Source organism: Mastigoproctus giganteus, chromosome 12, assembly GCF_048544385.1.
Source record: "Mastigoproctus giganteus isolate SK-2022 chromosome 12, ASM4854438v1, whole genome shotgun sequence".
In the NCBI taxonomy this organism is placed as follows: domain Eukaryota; kingdom Metazoa; phylum Arthropoda; class Arachnida; order Uropygi; family Thelyphonidae; genus Mastigoproctus; species Mastigoproctus giganteus.
The window spans coordinates 54,649,330-54,668,602 of record NC_143586.1 but is presented as its reverse complement, the minus strand read 5'-3'; the positions used below and the strand labels follow the sequence as shown (position 1 = coordinate 54,668,602).

The 19,273-nt window shown below is 38.2% G+C and overlaps 1 protein-coding gene across 1 annotated transcript in view; it reads left to right on the top strand.

Moving 5' to 3' along the window:
• Positions 1–5,793: 5,793 nt before the first annotated feature.
• LOC150077072 (uncharacterized) overlaps positions 5,794–19,273 on the top strand; it is a 79,473-nt gene continuing 65,993 nt past the window's right edge. The window contains exon 1 of the mRNA XM_090386422.1: positions 5,794–6,487. Coding sequence (XP_090242548.1) covers positions 6,424–6,487 — 64 coding nt within the window. The 5' untranslated portion in view covers positions 5,794–6,423. The remainder of the gene's footprint in view (positions 6,488–19,273) is intronic.

Genomic DNA, 19,273 nt, shown 5'->3' with positions numbered 1-19,273 from the left:
CATATCTTCTTCAGCAATAACTATAATACACTGCTGGACAAAATTAACAGAACAAAATGTTTTTCATGAATATTTTATTGTGACAGTGTCGCAGAAAGCGATTATTTGATATAGACATCCTAGTATGCAAATTCCGAGTAGCAAATATATAAATCGATCTACTAGCTTACAGAACTGCACATTACGAAAATTATCACGCCTATAAAAACACGAGTTGCAACCACATCACTTCAATCCCGTTTTTCCGCTTGCTCAGTAGGACAGCCACTTCTCCAGTACTCAGGATGGCAAGTTATCGTCGTTTAGTTGATTCTTGGAAATGGCGGGCTGTTGGACGACTTGAAGCCAGGCAGTCATAGGGGGAGGTGGCACATTAATGTGGCTTAATGTGTCACGCAGTGTCGTCTCAGCACTTTGGGAACAGTTTCAGGAGACAGGAACCATTACAAGAAGAGCTGGGCAAGATCGTCCGAGGGTTACGTCAAACAGAACAGACCGCTATCTGGCTCTAACAGCAAGACGGAACAGTACGATGTCCTGTCATCAACTGTCTCTTGAGGTTACTGTGGCCACAGGCGAAAATATTACCAACCGGACTGTGTTAAGAAGGCTCAATCAAGTGGACTCTACGCAAGGAAGCCAGTGGTCTACATCTCATTAAATCCAAATCAATCGCACAGCTTGTCGAAACTAGTGCCGTGAAACGTGCGACTTGGAGATCTGACAAATGGGGTACGATTCTGTTCTCTGATGAGTCCCGTTTTAGCCTACAAACAGATTTTAAACGTTATTTCATCTGGGACAGCGAGGAATGCGGTACCATCCTTCCAATATCAGAGAAAGGGACACTTACGATGGAGGCGGTGTTCTCGTGTGGGTTGGAATAATGATCAACGGTCGCACCCATCCATGTTTTTGATAGGGATACCGTAACTGCACAGAGGTACCGAGAACAGATCCTCGAACCCTATGTGCGACTTTTTTGGGGTGCGGTTGGCCGAGATTTTCTTTTCATGCACGACAACGCCGCTGCGCATAAAGCTCAAGTGGTGGAGGAATATCTCTGAACTGAAGATATCCAACGACTGCAGTGGCCAGCACCATCATCGGACTTAAATCAGATCGAACAAGCGTGGGACACCGTGGGTGTTGCATTGCACGCAACAGCCAACTCCTCGGTCACTTGGTGAGCTAATCTGTGCTGGTGGAAGGACGAGATTTATTGCCACAAAACCTTATAGATACCCTTATATCAAGCATGATTCACTGCTGGCCTGTTTAGCCATTGGAGGGGATTTTATGACATGCTGATGTCATGCGACTATATTTTCGAGCAGCTTGTATCGACTGCAGTAACGTGATCTTTCGTGGTAATTTATATAATATCTTTATACCCTATAAATGTCCCTTATAACTGTCCGAAGTTTCTCGCTTTCTCCTAATTTCATCGTTATTCTATGGTACACCACCATTCCAAATTTTATCCCTCTTCATCGCAAGCTGCACGAGTTTCATCACGTTTACTACGTGTTCTGTTAAATTTGTCGAGCAGTGTAGTTGTTGTTGTTGTTGTTGCAATGTTTAGGCACATCAGAAACTTACATGAATGTAAACTGCGTGTATTCTGTGGTAGATTTGCTGTTTGCTGGATGAAAAACCATGCTACCCTCGACTGAGACAGACTAACTCGGCCACGTTATGGAAGAAAGAAAGAAAGAAATTCCTGGCGTCATTGACCGGACTAGAACTCAGGTATTTTTCCATGTGCTGTGGCTATAACAGCACTTAATCAGAAATAACCTCTAAATCTCTAAATCAAAATAAAAATCTGATAGGCTGTGAAAAAGTTTTCAATTTTTTTCAAAGGAAAGATTAGTTTGCCATATAAAAAATTTTCTTAACAAGATTTTAACTTAGAATTAAATATAAGGGAAAATACAAATGTCCTAATTCACGTAAAAGTAAGAAGTTGCACAGCTAATTATGAGAGAATTACGGAAGAGTTCAGATTTGAATAAATGGCTTTAATTATCCTAATTATACTACTAGTTACATTAAACAGAGCTATTAAATTATTATGTTATAATTGCAAGAATAACAATAAAGTAACAAATAAACTAAGAAAATGGAACACAATGATTTAAGAAAATAGTTTTCAGGAAGTAAACTTAAGTTCTCTTTCTCCTCAAATGTAACAATTAATCTTGTTTCATGCGTTTGGCTTCTTCTTAAATTACCGTATGAATCCGAAAATGACAATACAATTAGCATTTTTCATGTTTTGTATTTTTCGATAATTTCTACAGTCTTAAAATCAGTGGATTGAGTCAGTGGTGTCTACGAAAGAAATCATTTTCCTTTTCCTTCTCAGAGACTAGTGACTTCACATCGTTTTGGTCAAAGGCTGGGGAATACAGCCGAAAGGTTATGGTAAATGTATTACTTTTCTGGACTGTACTTTACTTTTTACTTATTTTAACTACAGCTAACTTAATTTTTTTTATAGAACTGCGCAAGACAGAACCAAAGTCATCATCATCATTCTAAGGGCCAAGCCATGTCACCATAGAGATCTTCACTCAACTCGAATTTAGGCTTTTTGTTTAGCTTCCCTGTAGTTCATTGTTGAGAGTCGGAGCACGTCATCAAGTGGTGTGATCCTTGGTCGTCCTCTGCTTCTTCTCCCTTCAAGCTGTCCTAGTATGTTTACTGTCCAATCATTGTGTCTCCAGAAATGTCCTAGGAACCGCATCTTCCTCTTTATTATGATTTTCTTGATTGTTCTTTTTTCCTCAACTACTCTGAGGACCTCTTCATTAGTCTTTTTGTCTCTCCAATTGATTTTGATCAAGGTTCTCTAGCAAAACAGAAGACCCAAAGAAGTGCATTAAAAAATACTGACATAGCGATTGGTGTTTCCTTAATAATTGAAGTTCTTTACCCTCGTTAAATCGTACAAATCATATATTACCGGACCAGTATCTCCATCTGGATTATCGACCCTCTCGGGAAGCGAACGCGAAGAATTTCTAAACTTTTTTCAAAATGTGGCTGAATCAGTCGGTCTCAGTCAGAGGGTTGCACGTTTTTCTCTCCCGGCAGCTGTTTTTTTCGGCCAAAAAATTTTAGGCAAATCGACGAAGAATAAGCAATTACAGACACAATTTGACTCCTCGCAGTTTTAATTCAGCGCTTCACACACACAATTCTAGTCTTTCCGGACTAGTTAAAAAGTTTTTAAGTGCCTCGGCAACTTAGGCCATATAAGCCACTGTGAATTGTCTATCCAAGTGTATTACGAGCTGTTCAGCATGTTATGAGGACTAAAAAAACGAACAACTCACAGGAGAAAACCCTACTCTCTCCATCTGAGATGGGTTAACTACCACCCTGATTGAAAAGGCTTTTAAGAATTCCTCTCCGAAATGAGACTGCTTCAAACAAGTGACGAAACCACTGTAATGTCAAGGTAGAATTATGGTAAAACAAACTGACATTAATCATTATACTTTTTCTAATATAAATTGGTTTCGATATTGACTATTGTTATTATTAAACTCTGCCACTCTGGATTCGAAGTTAGGCCTGTTCTACAGTGGAACGGTGATCGTAACCACTGTATTGACCACGAGGGATCAAATCATTATTCTCATGATAAATTGTAATGGTGTTGCAAAGTAACCCATTACACTAATCATGCTTAAAGATGCGTCGTATTGGAATTTGCTAACAACCGTAAAGGATTTCCTGCGATTATATCTATAATTGCGCATGCCTTACCTTAAGTGTTTTATGAGTTCACTTCTTCAATTACCATATGAATCCCAACATCAATTTCTCGTATAATTACTTGACTTGCGCTTAAACCAGGCGCACCTTACACCTGCTTGAAATGATGTAGTACAGGTAATCATGACAGCCATCAGTACTTACTAATGTCCAAGGTTGTTAAATTAAATTAGAAAATAAGTGAAACTCGAATACAATTATTCGAGTCATTTTGGTATTGTTGCAACTTGATCCTAAATGGTTTAAAATTTTAATGGATGGAACGCTTCCAGTGGGCAAAAATGATCCGAAAATTCAGTTCTGACATGTTTATTCATAGTGTGTGTGTGCGCGCCCTGCAGAAGTTTCGATATAATTGACTAGGGCCCATCTTAAAGAAAATTAACATTTTTACTATACCTGCAGGTTAATAATATCTTAATATTAGAATGCATAAGATCAAGGAAGATCAATCACGATTTTGCATTGTGTATTATCTAAGGGTTTATTATTTAACTTGGAACTTACTCCCGGTCATCAACCTTTTTACTACCAAAAGCTTAAACATCATTAACGTGCTATTTGAAGATTCAGAGGTGAAGCGTGAATTCCAATTGTGATATACTACAAAGAAACGCTTGTTTTAGGGGTAGGACAAAAGAGGCACTTGTTTAGCGTGTGGAAAAAAGGTCTGAGTTCGAATCATGTTAAGGCGATAGGATTTCCCCTTCCCCATAATGCGGCCGAGCTACTCATAGACATTTTTACCACTTTTTCTCCCAAATATTCGGGTTTTTCATCCAACAAAACAAAACAAGCAAACCGCCAAAAAAATAGAATACGCAGACCCAATACACTGATGCCTCATAGCCTTAGTTGTTTTGGAGCAAATACAAGTAAACAACCCCAACAGGATTTATAAACCTTCCGGTAGTGTTGGGGGAGGGGGGTTAGAGTTTTCTGAGGCGCAGATTTTTATGTTAATGAGTTATTTTCATCTTACAGGGAGGAGAAATGTTCCCTTATTCATTTACTTGCCAACAGAATGCAATCAGATATTCAAATATTTTCAAGAAACACAAAAAATACAATAAATGTTGTGAATAGAATTTTAAAAAGTATTACGAAATTTAAAAGATTAAAATTACAGACAAATATTCTCAGTAAAATAAAAAAATACCGAAGTTTCATAAAAAATAATAGATCATTCTTTGTAAATAAAATTATATAGCTCTCTTTTAAAAGAGAGCTTGCGTAAAAATGTTTAAATTTCGTTTACTAAATAGTCTCATGTCCTGTTAAAGAGCTGATAAAATAAGTGATTTGTTCAGGCCAACTCAAGGATTGTAATATTGCCACTGCTACTAACTCTGAACCAATTGATAAAAACTCAAACTAAATGTTAATTTTGAGGAAATCATCTCAAAACCTCTGGAGATTCCATGCCTCCTTAGAGGACAGTTCCAAATCTGTGAAGATTCAGAATAAATATGTATTATTATATTCAGACACGACACGCCAACGACTCAAGACATGATATTGCGCACACGATACGCTGATATTTGGAAGGAGCTTTAAGAAGAAAGATTATTGAACTAAAAAGTCTAGAGACATCTAGTTAGGAACGAAAGATAATTGTGAACTCCAATTAGCTCTTTACCATAACGAGATAACTCGTGTTCACACCCACTGCACAAAACAAGTGCACTGTCCAAGGACCTCGATGAATGCTTCATCGAACTTTAAGCTTAGTAAATACTTCATCTTAGCTAACTTATCGTTGGCTTCCCATAATAGGCACTTCGTACCTAATAAAATGAATCATTGAACCGAAGAGCTTCCTACGTGGTTAATTGGCTACCATAAAAACTCACTTATTAATCACGTGGCTAAAAGATATTGGAATCCCCAGGAAGGGGGGGAAGACTATGGAGGGAGGGAGGACGCGCCCAGGGTTCTAAAGCGTTCACGCCCTACTAACTCCGTTATATGCCTGTCGATAGTAAATGAGTTCCGCCTGTCTCCGAGCATCGTTAACTAACCCGGTTGCAGTGCCGTGGGCTGTTCTACGACCAACACTCGTAGCAAGGGCAGGGGGGAAACAGGTTCGAATGAACTAGTTGCATTTCTCCTTCTCTCTCTGACTAGCACGTGCTCTGCAAGTATTGCCGCTTCTGTCGCGTTTCTTCTATCTCTGATCCTTCCTCCTACAATAATGCCCCTGCAATGTGGTCATTAATCAAACATTTTTTTATTTTCTCGTAGTTGCCCACAATACGCTATTAGGGGACGTAGCAAGCAACTCTCACTGTTATGACCGAATCTGTACCAATAGGTTGTGAATAGCAGTCCTTAAAGTTATTACCATACCCTGGAAGTCACGCGGGTTCAACTTCCTGCCCCTCCTGTTCTTCTCACCCCCTCCCTTTCTCTTCACAGTCAAAACCGCTCGCTCAATCTAAAGAACCCCCCTGTTGTGCGCGCACGTTGCTGGATGTCACGAGGGCTACGAGTTTTGATGTCCGTGCTTGTTAAAGAGTGCTAACACGTTTTGCTGTTGGATTGTTTGGAAAGAGAAAAGTCCATTGTCATCGAAGTAGACCAACTGCGTGAGTGGCTAGTGGAACTGGAATCAGTGTCATTTCGTTAGCTACGATGGTTGAATGCAGCGGGCTACGGTTACCTGGTTGGCAAGGATACATAGCCGGCTTAGTTTGGGGTAAGTTGTGAGTTTAATGTTCTAGTATTCTAATTTTTTACTTTAATAACTAAGAAAAGAAAAACGTTGATTAATTACTTGATATCGCGCAAAGAATGTTGCTGTTTGCTTAATTTCGAATATATTTGAAACAATTCAAAGTAATGACATTTAATATACTATTATGCATAATAACATTATACATAATAGTGTGTTTTTTTTATAACATATTTCGATTCATTCTTAAGTCTTTTTCACGACGTTTGTTTTTCAATGTCTTTAAGATGTCCCATAAAGCTATATATAAGTTTTTTTTTTTTTTTTTTTTAAATATTTTTTGTCCGCTTTAAATTTGAAATGAATTAAAAAGTTTCATAGTTTTTTAATTTAACGAAAGATATTCATGAATTTAGCATATTCGTGAACCTAGTATGGTTTTGCCAGAATTGGAAGTTCCATTGTGCCCTCTATCGGCAAAATGTGTGTTATATAACTGATTTATTAGCGTCTAACTTTCTGCCCAGTACAAATTGTAGAAACAATATCCCTACTTAGTTTTTAATTAATAAATTAAAACGAGGTGTCCTTCTATGGGGGGGGAGACGCGTGTTTTTGTATGTAAATATGACCTGTCTAGCATTTACCTTCCTTCATAATTTCTGTATTATATTATATGCATTAGTACTGTGCATTCCATATAATTTTGTGAACTTTTACACTTTAAGAGCAATTCGCTATAAATCGTTAGTTTTATAGAAACCAAAGTAATTGTAACTTTAAATTATGGCCCTTTCCCCCCTTCTCCTTTACATCTTACAGTAGGCTGTTCTGTTATTTATTCGTAGGAAGCATTGATTTCACGTATCCTTCGAATTCGTTATTATTACTATCTTTTAAGTGTTAGGCTGTTGCTTTACTACCTTACCCGACCTCTTTACCACTATTTTAAGAAAAGCAATCCACCTGTCTTTTGATATATAGATAGATAGCTAGGTTGAACCTGGTTAGATTAAACTTGTGCCAGCTTTATATTCATCTGAGGAGTTAGCCAAGGTCGCAAAACTTGAGTCTTACAAAAAACAGGACTTTTAAAAAACCGGATAGTAACTCTGCGAAAGGGAGGAGAAAAGTCCTTGGGAATCGGGTGGATTCGATCATGCAGATCTTCTCCACGTAAAAGAATGGCTGCGCCATCGGTCATCTGTTTGTTCCAGTTAGCCAGAAGACTAAAATAATGTTAGACTTTTGATTCAATAAATAAAATCAATCCACGCACGTTCTTGTTGTTCCTAATAGACCGAAGCATTTATCTTCACCCTACCTCTTCCCCCTCCCTCTCTGTAGAGAGGGGAAAGACCTGTGTTGGTTTCCCTTTGCGTATATTTTCTCTCCCTTCCCTTTTTTATATGTTGCGTCACAAGTCTTTACAACTAGTTTTAACTTACTTTCCCTAAATTATCAAAGGAAAAGCAAACATTTGAAATTATTCAATTCCTCGAAAACGAAAGTCTATAGTAATTACGCCATTTGTTTGCCCTCAATGCTTTTACCACCACAGTTTTCCGAGTCTATTTAGGAGACTGATTTTTCATCCCAATAAATGAGCAACCCAACATAAAATGCACGCAATTTACAGGAACAATTTACTGATTCCTTATAGCCTTAGCAACCTCGGCAAGTATTCCACACAAACAAGCCTCTACGCTTATCCAGTAACTCAACCCTCAAAACGGACCGTGGGAAATAGCACAGGTGAAACTTGCAGGATATTGCTGGCTTACAGGTGGGTGTGGTAGATGTACGGACCGTCTGACGCTTACACAAGGTTAACAACAATCTTGTTCAAGTATAAAGTGTTCTCTGGATGAACAAAAGTTATTACCTTTTTAGTATTTTTAAGATTAAGTTTTTCTTATTGCAATTGATAAGAAACGTTATCCTGCGAAATCTTAATACAGTACAACTATTAGCAAAGTGTATGATGAGTCAAAGTCTAAATCAAGCCAATATCAATCATTTCTTCTATTTTATCTAATCAGTTCATTAAAATTTCTCAAACGTAAACACGGTACTCACACAAAACAAAGTTAGAGCTTTTTTCAATAGTTGAATTTCTTTTTGTTTAAAGGCAAACCTTTCTTGCATCCAGTCTGAAAATATTCCATTCTTAATTTAAACCTCCCTTTTGATTTTGCGTATGTTCTCTGACCGCATTCTTGTTGCAGTATTTCGGAATATATTTCCACATTTAGATTAAAGTGTGTAATATACTGCCTAGAGGTATCTTTTTTATTAAATTGAGTTTCTGAAAAGAAATTGCAATAAATATGAGCCTTTTTTTTTCCCCCCATAATTCTATTTATTCAATTTAAACGAGTTCAGAATGTAACCTGGTATCATTCCTCACAGATTTGCTTTACTCCAATTTCCTGAAGAATAGTTTCTTCTGGTGGGGGTAGAGTGCAGAACTGGTTAGTGACAATGTTGTGCAGTAGAAGGGATCTACATAAATAATAGCCAGTGTTTTTAATAAAAGAAATATGAAAAATGCACAAAGTATTATGTAAAACTGCAGCCTTCGTTTGATAAGTTTTGTTCTTAATATCCGAAATAAACCAAATAACGATTGTTTCTTCTTCTCGTGGAAGCAAAAGGCGAAAGACATTGTGGTTCTAATAAAAGGCACGAAGAATGCAAAAAAGTTATCTAAAACTTTGCAGTGGGGAGCGAAGGAAGTGTCCGACGTCCACATATACTGTATCTCCTCTTGTATGAAAGCTACTCACACAAATAAACACTCCGAATTGTTTTTGAGTGGAAATATCCTTAAAGGACCAATATGATTGTAGTGCACCCAGTCATTGTCTTTTTCTGTTCTTTTTTTTTTTTTTTTTTAAATCCACTTGGCGAGTGAAATCTTTGATTGACGACAACTTTCTAAAATAGAGCATCTAACTACACAGCAGGTCGTGTTATCTGCGAAGTTCAACTTAAAACAGCGCATGCGCCCATTCTTTCCTTCTGGTGTGTGGCTGCACCCACTAGTCCTGTTGTGACAAAATTGTTTCAGAGATTGTCTGTGTAGGGCTTATCAGTCTGATTACTTGATTTCGAAAAAAACACAAACTAGAATTTTCGTGCAGTTTCAACACAGATACGGAAGAAGTCCTGTCGTTGCTACTGCGATCGAGCATTATTCCTTCCGCAATGATATCGCTGCTTGTAGGCGAATGTTGCAAGAAAACAGCGCCACACCCCTGAACAGCTGTTTCGTATGTCTAGAAACGAAACCTAATCTAAGCCTCGCGGCCAACTTAGTCATAACCGTGCGAGCTAATCTGATCATGCTAGCGTTACTTAATCACAGCTGTTCTGATTTTGAAAGGAAAATTCGCTAATGGCATTCATTAATGACTGAAAAAGTAAGCAATGAAGATGTTTCCACGAAATATAAGGTAAAAATAACCACAGAAAAAGAAATGACCAATTCCAGCCACTTTTCCGACCAGCGCAATCTATCTCGTATATCAAAAATAATTCTGATATTGTAGTTGCAGTAGCATACACATGTACTTTGCTCAAGCACGTAGTAGAAGAGGCATATGATGCAAGAAAGCAAGCTTATATAGCATCAGCCAAAAAATCAATTCACACATCCATTCCCTCTAAAACTTTGTCCAGTTCCTCCTTGAATTTATTTAAGCTATCGACAACGACAGATGGAAGTTTGTTCCAGCAATCAACTACCCGCTGGCTAAAGTAAATTTCCGCACATTTATTCTACACGTCTATTCCGCACGTCTTTTCTTAATTTGAATTTATGCCACCTCAGGTTCGTAATCTGAGAAAGAGGAAGAATCCCAACAATTTCTTGGTAAGAAAGGCTTAAGACCCCTTCGTAACCCTCACTAATCTTGGTGCCCTTCTCCGTACTCGCTCAAGCAACTCTACATCCTTTCTAAAATGAGGCCTCCACACCTGTACGCAGTACTGAAGGCGTGGCTTGACCATTGCCTTATACAAAAAGATAATCACCTTTTCCCGACTAGCAAAATTCCTGTATATCATTGACAATACCCCATGACCTGCTCTGGCAGCCTGTCTGCACTGTATAAAAAAAAAAAAAAAAACATTTTTAATTTTCGAAGGCAGTAGGGAGACGATTTGGTCTCCCTCAAAAATATATAATTATTTGTTCTATTCGCTCGAACTAACGCTCGCTTTACCAATGGAAAAAATCTTGTAATGGAAATCCAGGTAACCTGGACCTGCGCTAATTAAAATTTCATTCAAATGACCTACAATTCATGCATGGACCGACGGCTTTGAACGAACATCATTCCTTTCCATTTGGCAGGTGACCGCCTTATTTCTGCGATCTACTCTGCCATGCTTGAATCCACGGGCGAACTAATGGTGACCTATTGCTATTAACACCGATACGTCACTGTCAGAATTAACAGAACGACGTATTTGAATTCCACGTGTGCACAGTAACTCTTACGATGATATTGCTTTTCTATTTACTAATCCAAGAATTATTAAATGGCTGTAATTGATGATTAAAATACTAAATGATTTGTTTTTCGCTTTTAAAACCATTCAGCGTTTATTCTTCCTTTATGACACCACTTTTTGTTTCTTTATTCTCTTTTCAATGAGACACATACCCAAGAATATCTCCCACACAAAAGGAAACTGGTTTCTTTTTGAAATTTCTTGTTTTCCTTCCGAGTCATCCAACACTGCTTGGTACCGAAGGAAAGATCAATGTAAGAGTTCCATTAGAACCTGTTCTCTTTTAAGGATGTACAAGAGTTTCCGTACACATGCAACCTTACACAAAACAGATGCAAGGGAAAACGTGAGAGAGAGGAGGAGACTACAATCGGGTAGAATGAAATAGGAATGCAAGAATCTGATAGTACAAAGAAACGATAAAACAGGATGTACCAGATTAAAAAGATATTGCCACACGAATTACGTAACCACTGCTATTCATAGTATACAGAAGAGAGCTGTTTCATCAGATATTCATGGTGTAGCAATAATCGCTGATATGCTAATTATTTCAACCTTGTTCGATAAGAATGCGAAATCTTCATCTGCGTTATAATGCTTGATCCTACAATTCTGCTAAAATATGGACAACAGAATATTCAATGGTGTATCAGATATGGCTATACATAAAGAGCAGTGCTCTTTGAAGATCTCGCAATTGAAGTTAATTGCGAGATCGAGGCAACTCCTGGTGACTTCCTGATACACATTATTCCATTCTTTGCTGAATATTTTCCAGTTCACGTAAAATAACGTTTTATACCTTTTCGCATATATGAAGCTCTTGTCTTAAATTTAAACGAGAAATCACCAGACAAAAGATGCTCATTATTTAACGCACCAAAAGAGCAAAAAAAAAAAAGAAAAGTCAGGCCAGGAAAATTTTTACCATGATTATTCCATATAATCAAAATATAACAATTATAGTTACTGTCTGTTAAAAAGATCGTGTTTCCCTCCCCCAAGTCCAGTGTTCAAGAAATAATTAACTGAAGTATCGCTTTCTTTCTTCTAGTAATTCGAATGTTGACATCTATTGTCTTGAGAAATGGGTATCAATTTCACCATTATTGCTAATGAGTTCTCTTAGCTGTTAATGAGATGTACCAGATGGTAAAATTGATACCTACCTGGATTCATCTAATGATCCTTTCATTTGATGTAGTTTATTAGGCAGACATAACGATGCATTCAATGATCGAGGCCGAGCTGTAATTACTCGGGTGATTTTCACCTCCTGCCCCCTAAACACACCTTACAATGTGCGTCTGAAGCTGGGAAAATAAAACTCAAAGTATACGACTGTTGTTGAGGTCGTTGGGCGGGAGGACAGCTGGCGACCTCTTTTTCCCAGAAGTGGACGTAGTAACGTGACCAGAGAAAACCCGAGTGTGGCCTCGCCCTGTGAATAATTAGAACAAAAGGCCATGTTGGTTCTGGAGTAAGAGCACTGGTTATCTCTAGTTATATCCTTAAAACACAGTTCGTTTTTTTTTTATTCTTCCTCCGGAATATGTACCAGTCTCCACCTGCCGTACTAATATTGATTACTTGCTCTATCTTTGTTTGGCCCTTTTTCTATTGGGTCATTTAGAATAGGAGTTCAGGAAGAGAAACTCCAAAGGAAGTTCGATACGACTCGTGATTGGCATATTAATTTAACGTGGTTAACTGAAGTCCCATGGGGATGAGGACCCATTCAGTACTCCCCATGGAACACTTCGATAGACAATAGCCATTGTTTGGTACATTCTAACTTAACGAGTCTAAACTATTGTTTATATACAAATCTCCCTCTACTTAACCTAATATATTTAAAGTTATAACCACATTCTTCGAATCGTTTATTCATCTCCCCGAGGTTAATAGTTTGCTTTTATTTTTAAAATCCGGTTACAAAGTCATTAAATTTCAAAACTTTGTTTCGAAATTCTAACGTTGTTGATATGACTGATACAATTCAGTTAACAGCATAGACGTAATTTTTCTTTTACTTAAATTGAATTTTAATTCCAAAACTTATTACCGAAATCAGTTCTCTTAACAGAGTGTTGTTAGCCGATCTCTGGAAAAGGAGTAGGGTTCTCACCACGTAAGTTATTCCTGGTTTTCAGCTAGCGCAGCATACAAATCGACCCCTGAACACGCTCTTCAGATATACACAATGGCACAACATGGTCGAAGTCCTGATGGAAACACTGCTATTATAAAAACCAAGCTTGATTTAAAAATTATGCTACTGTCGTCAGAGGAGTGGGAGGATCATCAAGGATTCCTCGCTTCCAATGCCTTAACACTAGCTACATGACAGCGGCAACCATCTTTCACGAAAGTGCAAGCGATTTCCAGGAACTAGCGGCGCTTTTGTAATTGCTTTTCGGCTGTGGTTTTTCGGCTTGTCCATTTTCTGTATACTGTATATCGAAATGACTTTTCTCAACTATCCGTGTTGTGATATGGAAGTGTTTCTCAAACTTTAACTAACGCCACACTCTAACATTGCTAGGGGGGGAAACAACAGATGATTCAAGGCCATTCTCTATAGCAATGACTCCCTATTCAAACGCTTCTAAAGGTGATTCTCTCCATACTGAGCTCATCTCAAATATTTGGGTCTTGCAGTATCCGAAGCAGTGGTATGGAGACAAACTGCATCATACACAGTACAAACCATGGAAACATTGATTTATGTTTTGCTCTAGTACAACTTCAATCTCCTTAAGAGTTGTGGTTTTGTTTCATAAACAGCACCAACGTGCACTTCTCCATCCAGCGGAATAACTTTCACTGAATTTGCTGCTGCGACAACTGTCCTAAGCCTTTTGATTCCTACTCATCAAAGTGTGTATGGCAATGTTTCCATTACTTTCTGAACAGCCCTCTCTCTGGACTTTTCTCTGTATTGGCAGTTTATGTAGCAAAAAGTGGAAAAAAAAAAAAAAAATCCCATTTCATCCATCCATTCGCTCCAAAACTTTGTCTAGTTCTGCCTTGAATCTGTTTAAGCTATCAACTTCTACAACGACAGATGGAAGTCTGTTCCACCAATCAACTACCCGCTGGCTAAAGGCAAAATTCCGTACATCTATTCTACAACTGTCTTTCCTCAGTTTGAATTTATGCCCCCCTCAGGTTCGTAATCTGAGCAAGAGGAAGAATCCCATCAGCATTGAGCCTGCTCAAACCATTCAAAGCCTTATACAGTACATCTCAATCAGATCACCTCGCAGGTGCCTAGTCTCCAGACGCTGCAATTTGCAGAACTTAAAGCTTTTCTTGGTAAGAGGACCCTTCGTTCCCCTCACTAATCTTGTTGTCCTCTTTACTCGTTCTAGCAACTCTGCATCCTTCGTAAAATGAGGCCTCCAGACCTGTACGCAGTACTCAAGGCGTGGCCTGACCATTGCCTTATACAGAGGGACAATCGCCTCCTTTTTCTACTAGCGAAATTCCTATATATCATTGATAAACTCCATGATCTGCTCTGGCAGCCTGTCTGCACTGCTCAGAGAACTCCATATGACTGCACAATTATCACCAGGTCTTTTTCATTCTCTACTATCCTGAGTGTAGTACCACACACAGTTGGTACGTTTTTCTGAGGTTACTTCTACCCATATGCGAGCGAGAGAGAGAATCTTTTATTGCACCACCTTCAGTTGTGACAGTTACATGATTGGATCATGTTGCAATGTCCCTTCACGACCAAAAGGCTAGGGGTTAACACTTAGAGATGATAACAAGCAGATATATTACAGAAATAAACTGCCATTAAGTGATATAGGACATAAATTAAATGAAATAACATCAAGTGACATAAGACATTAATAAGACGATACAATGGCTGCCATAATGGCATTAGGTTACATAAAAATATTAAGATGACATAAAAATTACATTAAATAAATACTAGTGTAACGTTACATTTAGATTAAATTAACAAAATGACACTTGAAAGTTCCGATTTTCGTCTTCGCAGTTCGTGGGAGAGAACAGCATGAACAGAGGCAGGTGATGCACGCGCCGCTGGCCTCTTTCTCGGTATGCTCAGTAATTAATCGGAGTATTAAAGTGGCGAGTGCAGAGAATGTTGGCTTGGATGCGACGAAGAGAAGGCTTTTCATTTTGCAGGCTGTCTGGAAAGTCGCTGACTATTCCTTACTGGAGGGAACCTGGGGTGAATTTGCATGTCACTAGATTGCTTCGAGGACGCCCTCTGTCTATGCTGAGTGATTGGAGGGCATGGGATGTGTGAGATCCAGAATCCTCTTCCTATAGTGTCGGTTAACAGCAAATTTCTTTAAGTTGGCATCAATGCCCTGGATTCTTCAGAGCATCTGGTAGGATAGGAAGCGATCTGATAAGTGGAGGCGTAAGTGAAGAGGGCGAATTGTTGGGGGGTGGCTCGGAGATGGGCAGGTGGAATCCTCCAGCCACAGATCTCAGAATGAAGGAGATGATGAGATCGGTCAGCATCTTTATCATGATTACCAGTCTCCTTTGTTCAATGAGGACAGCCTGGGAATTCCCAGGGCCATTTCAGTCGTATGGGCTTGGTGTGGTATCCTGTTTGTAGGTTACCCACTTGAGGAGCCAATACTCTGCTGCCCAGATGGGTTTTGTGTTCGTGGGTGCTGCCGATGCCTAGATTTCTGCTGCATAAAGTGGCGGAGAGTATATACTATGGTCCTGACATATTTTGTTGCAGTAACCTTGTCTAAGACGTAATGAAGGTGCTGCTTCGCTCTCCATTTCAGGTGCCCCGCTCACCTGATGAGTTTTTCGATGTGATGGTTAAATGTCAGCTTTGTGTCAAAAACCACCCCCAAATTTAAATGATACGAAACAGGAAGTATGGATACTGCATTAATCTTTGCTTTGGCGAGATGGTTGTGGGCTCTTTCTTCAAGGAGTAAAGTGTGCACTCAGACTTTGCTGGGTTTGATATTAAGGCCAAATTGTTTGAGGTAGCCTACTAGTGCGAGGAGTATACTGTTAATTTCCACTGTGATCATATTGGGGTCTGCATTTGTTTGGATGGTGGTCAGTATTTTGAAATCGTCAGCATAAGAAAATATATCTGGTCTCCGGATTATAATACTTTGTATTTGTCAGTGTTTAACTTCAGTTGCCACTTCTCAGCCCATCTGCCCAACATTTCTAGAAGAAAAGTTGTCTCGGGCTAGAGTTGCATATAATGGGCGAAGTTGGATATAACTCAAAAGAAAGATTTCACTTTTAATGAAGAAATTACGGTAGGGAATTTTGCAGCCCTCACTGACTAGAATTTAAAGATACTTTTTGATAGCCTAATGTATTATAAAATAATATGAAAAAAAAAAAACTATCAATGTCTTGTGCAGTTTCTAAAATATACTTTATATTTGTAGGTGGAAGAATGAATACTCAGTAAACTGAGTATTGTTCAGTAATCAAACTGTTGACCAGCAAGGGCAGAAATGCTAAAGAAATCCCTGAAAGAATGACTGGTGTTTTGAAAAGCGACTGTTGAAAAATGGTCGGCAGAGTTCAAAAGAGGACAATAGTCAGTTGAGGATAATAAAGGTCTGGTCAGCCATATGAAGCAATAATTTAGAAACAATTACCATCCCCGAAGAAAATTTGAAGAATTAGTGTCTGAATTTAAAAAAGTACTTTCCACTACCGATGGAAACATTTTTAACAATAATGCACTGGTGACTTGTGAAAACTGGCTACATTTTTATGATCCTAAAACCAAATTAGAAAGCATAAATGGAATCATAAGAAATATCCAACCTAGACAAAGTGTCGAACCCAAACATCGGCTGGAAGAGTGTTGGCCTTAATTTTCTGGTATACAAACGATTTGTGGTTAATTGATTACCTTGCACCTAAACCACAATAACAAGAAAATTAGGCCAAAGTTAAAATCTGCAATTTGGTAAAAAAAAAAAAAAAAAAAAAAGAGGAAATTTGAGTCGGCGGGTTTTGTTTCTACATAACAATGCACCAGTGCACAAAGCCCGGGTTGGACAACCTGAAATTCATAAATGTGGATTTAAACAATTAAACCTCCACAGCACAGATGTGGTCCCAAGTGACTTATTTATTCAGAAACCTGGAACCTCATCTACGTGGAACTCATTTTAAACACGAAGAGCTAAAAGCAACTGTGGAAGCCTGGTTTGAATTCTCTTTTATTCCGCAATAGTTTTTTAACCGTCCCTCATATTTATCAATAGAAATCTCAACCTCTTGGAAATATTACTACACACAAGTCATTTTTCATTTCATAAGGTACTCGTATATTTTAGGCACATTTAGATACGTATGTAAAATTTCTGAGAATTGCATAGCCTGTTTAGATAAAAGAGCATTCTTATCTGATGAGTAACTTAAATCTCGCTGATACAGATAATGTTAGGTGGATGTGTTCTGATGTAGCTAACATGAAATGAGTACACCTTTTTATTTGTATAATCACATGAATCCAGGTAACTGTGTAAATTTCCGGGGGAGGGAAGATTGTTAAAATACGAGTTTCTCAAAGCAACTGTCTGTTGTTAAGATACTGATTTCTGTGAAAACTGAAGACAAGATTTTAGAATACGTGCTCCAAAAGAGTTGATGGGTATAGAGAAGAAACTAAGTATTATTAGACCAAATATTTGCGGATAACTATTAGGAACTCTATTACTACCTAAGGTTTAATTTAAAGACCTTGTTCAGGTTTTTTCTTCTTTTTGTAAACTTACCACGAGGAAGTAATTGCATATGCAGCGTGTGACCGAAGAAGAAATTAATGACTAGGTAAGTTGCACGCAAAATAGGTCGGAAAGGAGTCCTCCGTCAATACATGTGTTTATTTGACTACGCTTCAAATGACAGAAGGAGGTGAATCTTTATTACCATTCCAAATTACTTGTTTTGAACCGTAATGTTTTTCTCCCCTTCAAAAGGACTGATTTGTGGCAATGCGATTACGATAATCTACAATAAACTATAAATAATTTGGAACTATGGGTCATTAGCATCACTTAAATTATCGAAATAAAACAGGGTAAAATCTATTGACTATTGTACAATCTCTTGTAAACTTAATATGAAAAGTTTAATCCGTAAAAATAAGATGGCCTATTCAAAAAAATCCAACCGAATGTCGATGCGGGGACTGAATACAGTACAACAGAGGAGTTAACTGGTTTTTGAATGCATCCCCTTGATGGCACGTGGCACTTAAGATGTGTAACACGTTGAAGGAAAAGGATGGCCATCATTGAGACTGGAACTTTGTTCATGCAAGAAAGTATGCGATCCTACAAGACCTCAACCTATAAAACCCAACTGTTTATTGGCATAAACAGTTTTATCTTTCTAACGTTCTCTACGGCTAACTTTCTCTTCTTAATATCGATGCTGCGAAGCCTCTTCTTCCTTTTGAGCCGAAGGAGGGATATCTGAAGAATAAAGTGGATAATCAAGTGGCGTAATATCGCTTATGTATTAAAGAAAAAAAAAATCAGCGCGTTACGCTGGAGAAGCATCATCACTGCTGATTCAGCTGACAAAGGTTCTTTTCTTTTGATGATGCACAAAATTGAGTTTCCAAATACTACGATTAGTGGTAACAGCCAGGGATGAACTCTGATTTTAGTAGCGCTGTTGATATCGAAAAATATGTGAATCACGTTTTTTGGTGATATTGAAAGTCTGTTCATCATAATTTTACGCGAAAGATTCTCTTTGGAAGACAGCACTTTTTTAAATTCAGAATTCATGGAATTCTTGTCAACTTTTAAACCTAAAACCCTGCCAATTTTTAAACCTTACAGGCCGTAATTACTCTTCCCTTCATCCCAGACAACATGGTGTTTACTATCTTTAGTCTCAACTTCTCTTCTGACTTCCTCAACTTCATTTTGATATAATTCTTTGTTTTAAGCATTAGTAGAATTAATGGAAACAGTTTCGGCATACTGAATAACGAAGTCTATGCTTGAAAACGTTAGATGGAGATTAAAAAAAAAAAAAAAATACCGACAAGCTGTGCAACCGATAGAAAGCGAATGGGAAGGCCATCAACCACGCAGACTCCAGACACTGCGACAGTGACTGAGATATTATGGAGTCCACGAAAACCAGTGCTTGAAGGAGGTCATGAAAGTGGACTCTCCCATTATACAGTTATGATCATCGTCAGGAAAGAACTCTTTCAAACCATGGAAGAAGCCACATTACGTTCAAAAATTGTTTCCTGATGAATGA